Here is a 6,982-nt window from a genome sequence, read left to right as displayed (position 1 = left end):
GTTCTCCAGGCAGGTGCTGTCCTTGTCCTTGTGCAGGTAATGCTGCTGCCAGAAGCGCAGCAGGTTGTGGAAGTTGTTGAGCAGGAAGCCGGGGTACTTCTTGCTGTGCTCCATCCGCTGCAGCAGCCGCAGGTACAGCGGCAGCCGCTCTTTCCGGCGGGCCAGCATCAGGATCACCAGGCTGGTGTTGAGGCAGCTGACGTTCTCCTGCCAGGCGCCGGGCCATCCCAGTCAGGGGCGGGCGGGGAGCTCCGGTGGCCCCTGGCAGACCTAGGCTGCGGAGGGGCAGGGAGGGCGCCCTGCGCCCAGACCCTGCAGGGCCCCCAGCGGAGTCCACAGGCCACGCACTGAGCTGCCCCCTGCCCGGGACTGAGAGCGGACCTGCCCTGAGTACCCGAGTGCCTGCCTGTCCCTCCTCCACCCACCACCTATCCCCACCCTGGTGCGACCCTGGTCATCGGTCCAGCTGGAGTCCACTCCTCCTCCAGAGTCAGCTCAGGCAGCACTTCTTCCTGGGAGCTCTGGATGCCTGCACAGGGCAGGGGGCCTGCCTTCGGGGCGGCTGCCTCACTAACTCCCACTCGGCACTAGGCTGGGGCTGCACGAGGGAAGAGTCTCGGCCCGTTCGGCTCACTGCGCAGCCCCGGCCCAGCTCCCTGCCTCAGCAAGTGTGTGTTGGCTGAAGGAACAGAGGACAACCTTTGAGGGGTACAGCATCAACCCCGTTCTAGAAAAGGAGTGTGAAGCTTGAGGAAGGGACAGCCGTGGTTCGTCAGGGAAGGGGTGGGAGGCAACATCAAGTCCAACCCCAAAGCCTGCGCGGAGGAGGGGTGCTGAGAGCACTGGACCGGGAGTCAAGACCTCAATGCCAAAGCTGACCCACCCGTGACTCTGGAGACTTGCTACCCCTCAGGCCCTGTCCATAAAATGGGGCACTCCCTTACTGGAAAAAGTCCTCAGAATAGCTGGCAGGGTTTCCTAGGAACCAACAGATGGATCAAGATACACTCCTAGGGAAGGTGGGACAGATCAACCATCGGGCTCCAGGACAAGGGAGCCATCTCCCATATCCCGGCCCTGCCGCGGGGCCCTGCCGCGGGGCCGCACAGCATCTCACCTGGGTCAGTGTCTGCACGTGGATGATGTTGATGAGGCGGAAGAGGAAAGACATCTGCGTGGGGACCTGGGATATGTAAGCAAGCAGGCGGCACTCGGACAGGACCTCAGCAACTGGGGACAGAAGAGTCGAGGCTCGGAAGCTGGTCTGTGGCTCAGGACCAGGGACGCGCCACTCAGGCTTCCAGCCATGCCCTCCCTGGGGTCCTGACCCCGGGGCTGGAAGCCCAGGTCATGGAAGCGGCCACATGAGCGGCGGCTGCAGCAGGAACACAGGCAGGTGCTGCCTCTCAGGAAGAGCCCACGTTCTCAGGAAGGCCCAGCAGGAGTTCACCAGCCCCTCGTCCCTCAGTGGGCACAGGGGCCGCCTCCCTCTGAGGCCCTCCCTCCGTTCGGCTCACCACCTGGCCCCTCTCATCCCAGGCAAAACCAGCTGGGGGGGTGGACATGTCCGGTTTCTGCATTTTGATTGCAACAATAGTTTCTTCACCTTTATTAAAATGTGTGTCTTATGAAAGGAAGCACAGATGACAGAAAAGAAAAAAGCAGCCAGGAAAATCTCCCAGAGAGCCACGACCTTGACCCCAGCCATGTGGGCATTTGGGGCAGGTGCCTCTAGCCACTGTGGTGTGTCCTTGTGAGATGCTGGGTGTTTGACACTGGCGCAGTCACACTGGGCTGATTCGCCCAGGCAGGATGGGTTTTTCTTACCTTTCATGTCCACCTGGTTCTCGAAGCGGTCCAGCGACAGAGTGACGCAGCGCACCAGCATGTTGGAGTCTACCAGAGAGCTGTTGATCTGCTTCAAGAACACCTGGAACTGGAGTGGAGCCCAAGCTCAGACGGGTGCTGGGAGGCTCCTGCTGCACCCCAGGGCTGGGGTGGTGGTGGTGCTCGCTACGAGGGACACCCCTTTATCCGGGCCCAGTTGTTTCTGATCAGACCAAGGATGTGACAAAGCCTGGGCTCCTCTCATTTCCACCTCCATTGGCCTGAGCTGGCTGTGTTTCTGTCAGAGAGCCCAGGAGGTGAACAACCAAGGCCAGTTGTGCCCTTCTGGGGCTCAGCCCAGCACCCACCGCACCACATCAGGGCCAGGTCAAAGTCCCGGGCCCCCACCGTCTCACTGACTCCCAGCAGCTGCACCGACCACCCCTGTACACCCAGGGCCTAGCGCAGTCCCAGCACAGAGCAGGGGTGAATGACTGTTCACTTAAGACTGCCCACTGACTCCCCAGGGCTCTCCAATTAAAAACCAGCACCCGAAGACTAGCAAGGACCAGGGCTCCAAGATAACTTCATCTTCTTTTTTTTTCTTTTTAAAGACTTTATTCACTTGAGAGCACAAGCGAACATAAGCAGGGTCGGGGGCAGAGGGAGAGGGAGAAGCAAACACCCCACTGAGCAGGGAACCCTATGCAGTGCCCAATTCCAGAACCCTGAGTTCATGACCTGAGCCAAAGGCAGATGCTTAACTGACTGAGCCACCCAGGCACCCCTCCACGACAACTTCTGAACACTGTGGCAAACCCCAGAGAGCCCAGGCTAGTCTTACCTTTGCATCAGTGTTGATGTATTTGTTGAATCTCTTGAAAGCGTCAACGTTGAACTTCATTAACTCCCCCAGAAGGTCAAAGTAACTCTGGAGCACATCCCTCGACTTGCACTCGCTGTCCACAATGCAGTACAGGATGTGCTGGGGGAGGGAGAGACAGGATGAAGGCAGGAAGAAGGCTGAGCCCTGGGGCCAACAGGCAGACGTGGCTGCCGCCCCCAGGCTGTGCTCATCCAAGCTGCCCGCTGCCTGTCCCTCCGTACCCCCCCCGCCCCCGCCAATGCCCGCCAGGGCCAGGCACAGAGCTCCGAACACATGACGCCTGCTTCGAGTAAGCATCCACACGTCAGTTGATGGAACCTGTTCCCCTGTCTAGATTCTCATCTGGGGATGCTGGGAGCTCCAAGGGTGGGGCCGGGCCTGATGCACCTCACCAGCAGGTGAGGGTGGGTTGGGGTAGGCAGCCATGAGCTCTCCTGCTTGCCCAGGGCTCCCCAGCTTGCAGGTGAGGGGAGCGGTTTCCAGAAGGAACATCAGCCACTGCCTGAACACTGAGGCCACTCAGGTAAATGAAACATAGGGTTTAAGGGCACGGGACACATTTTGACCCCATGGTTTGTCTTCATATTTATGAATAAGAAAGTTTATACTAAAATTAATGAATTTTTGTCAGGAACATAAAGCCAATTTAACTTTTTAAAGTTTTCTATGATAGTTCAACTGCTTCCATTTTTCATTTTCCTGAAGGAATGCTAATTTGGATCCATTTATTATGGATTTACAGTTCATGGGTCAGTTCCTTGTTTGTATCCCTTTTTGATTTTTTTAAAACCAATTATATCTTTGGCCATTTTGCTCCCTGCCTTTTATAAATTTTTCTTTTTCTGAAGGCCATTTTATAATAAAAGGAAATTAACTTTTGGACAACAGCAAAATATCCTCAGGGTCAAAAGGCCTTACTGGGTAACTTCAGACTCTCTCTCTCTTCACGGGCACCCCCAGCTCCCTCCAGCATCCATTAAGCACCTACAGGAACCCACAGCTGGAAGCCCGGGAGAAGTCCTAGGGCAATCTGCACTGGCATTTTAAAATAAAGAGAAGCGGCCTGCTCCTGACCAGCTGTCCAGGGCTCAGGAAGGAGAGCAACGCATGGGGCTGCGGGGAGAATGGGACACCCAACACCCTGGCTCCTCCAGGCCATTACCTCCAGAAGGCCTCGCTTCAGCAGGAACATCTGGTCTGCATAGGAGGTGGTCCCTCGGAGGAAACTCTCCACAGCCCGGGCTTGCCAAAACCTGCGACCCAAACGTTGACCCCTGGCCCAGGTGGCTAAGGCTGCCCTCTTCTGTCCCATATTCTATTCACCAAGGGGCTGGGCAACGTTTGCTGCCTCTTGATTTATTCAACATTTACTGCCCATCTGCTAGGCATCAGACCTCACACTAGGCATTGGGGACATGGTAAAGATAAGTCCTCATGGAACGGACAGTTCAGTGGGGAATCGTCCTCAGACCATCTTGAGTCTCAGAGCAGGGGGATCTAGGACCAAAGGGCTGGCTATAGGACACATATGAAAATGCACTCTAGGTTTTGACCCTTCAGATGAACAGGGGGACAATGAAAAGTGGGGCTGGGAATGCATGAGGAACCGGACGGACGTGTACAGATGAGCCACTGAGCTCACTTCTGATGGGCTGTCCTAGAGAAGATGTCAATGAGGGGAAGTCTGGAAAAGGCTGAGCTGACCTGCGGGCGGCGGTGCATATGAGGGCACGGAGCCGACTGAAGCTTCACAGCCCAGCCCTGACAGAATTCCTCCCTTAGCCGGCTTCTGCCCACAGCCTTCAAGACTCATGTCAGGCGAGCAGGAGGAGCTCTGAGAAGCCCTCCCCCTCCCCGCCCACCCCACCAGCCCCCACCTAGGGAAGGGGCTTTCCTTTGATCCCTCAGTTCCCAGGGAAGGTCCTAGCTCCTAGCTCCGCTCCTTTTCATACTACATTCAAACCGGTTTCTTTTCATGCTTGTTTCCTGCAACCCAGGGAACTCCTGTGGTCAGGGGCTATAGCTCCCATTCGGACCCCCTCTGCCCCACAGCAGTCAGATGTCCAGGTTGGTAACTAAATGAGGTATTTCTAACCACCTGGGAAACACTGGGTTTCTGGGCCCTTCAGGAGTAGCAGGTGCCGGTCCCCAAACCTACCTGAAAGAGGACTCGGCTGGCTCCTTCTTCATGACCTGTAGCAGACGAGTTAGTAAGCCCCTCTTCCCATCACACACCAAACTCCTGGAATGAAACAGGGACACTGGTGACAGACCTGAGGCTGACAGGGCCCAGCCCCACTTGGCTGAAGGATTACTGTTGTCCTGGGGCCATGGGGCTGGGTCTCTCTGCTGCTTTCGTTGGGTGAAAACACCTGGAGACATTTCCAAGGCGACAGGAGGCTCCCCTGTTCTGCCTGGACCCAGAGCACCCCAAGGACTCCTGCAGTCTTAGATATGAAGAGCCAAGTGAATTCACACCACGTCTCAGGCCAGCTTTCCCTTCCCAGACCCACTAGCAGGTGATCAGAAGCCAGAAAAACCCAGAGTCCATGCTCAGAACTGCTAGAGGGAGGGCTGTTTCCACCAAAGTGAGTCTGAAATGCTGTGACAGTCTCCCAGATGGGGAAAAGTCTGTGCCAGTAGGGTGAGAAAGGGAGTACCCTAGGCCCCACGTTCCGCTCCAGCTGGCTTTGGACAAGTCCCTGTGCCTCTGGGCCTCAGTTTCCCAGTCTAGGAAGCAAAGACATTAGATGAGGAAATGACTCGGACTGCATCATGGGGGAGAGAGGGTCAAGCAGGCAGGGGTTTGGGGCCCTTAAGTCCCTCTTCAAATAGAACAGCTCTACTTTTATCCCCTACAGACATTATGGAGTGTGCATGGTTTCATCTGAACAGATTTCTCCTGCTTTTTTTAAAAAAAAAAAAAAAAAAGGAGGCTGAGAATTATGCCTCCTGTTGCTGGTTACAGTCCTCCCTGCCCAGACCCCCATAAGCCTGTGACCTCTCTACTGCTCAGAAGGTGACACAAGCATAACCTAGTTAATGGGACTTGACAAAGGGCAAGAAAGCATGATGTCTGCAGAGGTGAATGACAAAGGAGCAGGCAGAGCACATGTGACTTTGGCACGTGACCTCTCCAAGTCCCTGCTCCCCGCTCTGTGACGTGGAAGGGATGCCAGCACCCCCCTCCTAGGGTTGCTGGGGGCGCCAGGGAGGAAAGGCGGTGATGCCCCTGGGACACTGCAGCCGCCCATCAGTGAGAAACCACTGGTGCCACAGCTGCAGGCACGCGTCTGTGGGCGTGCGCCACCCCAGGGCACATGTGCAGCCACAGCTGCCACCACCCACCTGTCGGTGTTGAGGACGGCTTCCACCTCAGGGATGTTGGCCTTGAGAGAGATGGCGCTGAGTTCGTTCAGCTCCTGGTTATTGAGCAGTAGGTACTTGTTCCTGAAACACATGGTTTGAAGGGGATAAAGGACAGGCACTGGGCTAGTCACGTTCCCATGTCCCACGATGAGAATCAGAGAATCCCCTGAGTGCCCTCCCCGGACACCACCTGCCCCTGAGGCAGCAACAGGGCTCTGGGCATGGGAGCCTCCCTGCCCTACCTCCTACATCTCCACCTGCCGCATACACTAACAAGGCCCCTTTCCTCAACATCTCCAGGCCTTTTGTTTGCCCCTGAACATTCCTATTTGACCTCTCAAAGGCACTTCCAAGTCAATGATGTCCAAATCAAAATCTCCATTTTGCTTCTCAAACCTGGCCCTATTCCAGCATTCCCAGCAGGGGGCCCGAGTCCGCTATGACACTCCATCCTGGGCCCTTCACTTCTAGGTGTGATGTCACCCAAGCCAGCTTCCTAAATGGTCTCTCCCAGAACTGATGCAACACACAGCGCTCAGAGAGATCCTTAGGAAACGGGACTCTGATCACGTCACTCCCGTCAAAAACGCTCCCACAATTTGAAACTTTTGATGCTATAAAAGCCAAGCCCACCAACACAACCCACAAGGCCCTGTGGCTCAGCCACCAACCATCTTCACAGCCTTGCTCTGAGCCAACTCCCCCTTCATTCACATCACCTGCCACACTAGCCTCCCTATACACACGGCATTCCCTCCTGCAGCAGATTCTTCTGGAACAGTCAGCCTCTCACTCTTCCCTTTCACCCAGTTTATTACTGCCAACCCTTCGGATCTCAGCTGACAAGTTAACTTCTGCAGAGAAGAGCTCCTGACAGCCTTCTGGCCAGATCACGACCCC

General features: G+C 55.9%; 1 protein-coding gene across 1 annotated transcript in view; it reads right to left on the bottom strand.

Moving 5' to 3' along the window:
• The window catches only part of TRPC4AP (transient receptor potential cation channel subfamily C member 4 associated protein), a 71,206-nt gene that overhangs the window by 1,063 nt on the left and 63,161 nt on the right, over positions 1 to 6,982 (bottom strand). The window contains exons 12-18 of the mRNA XM_032350879.1: positions 6,062 to 6,163; positions 4,872 to 4,955; positions 3,876 to 3,966; positions 2,672 to 2,812; positions 1,828 to 1,936; positions 1,118 to 1,230; positions 1 to 207 (exon numbers count right to left, since the gene is read on the bottom strand). Of these exons, the coding sequence (XP_032206770.1) occupies positions 1 to 207; positions 1,118 to 1,230; positions 1,828 to 1,936; positions 2,672 to 2,812; positions 3,876 to 3,966; positions 4,872 to 4,955; positions 6,062 to 6,163 (847 nt within the window). The remainder of the gene's footprint in view (positions 208 to 1,117; positions 1,231 to 1,827; positions 1,937 to 2,671; positions 2,813 to 3,875; positions 3,967 to 4,871; positions 4,956 to 6,061; positions 6,164 to 6,982) is intronic.

Source organism: Mustela erminea, chromosome 7 (genome assembly GCF_009829155.1).
Source record: "Mustela erminea isolate mMusErm1 chromosome 7, mMusErm1.Pri, whole genome shotgun sequence".
Taxonomy (NCBI): Eukaryota; Metazoa; Chordata; class Mammalia; order Carnivora; family Mustelidae; genus Mustela; species Mustela erminea.
This window is presented reverse-complemented; position numbering and strand designations above follow the sequence as displayed.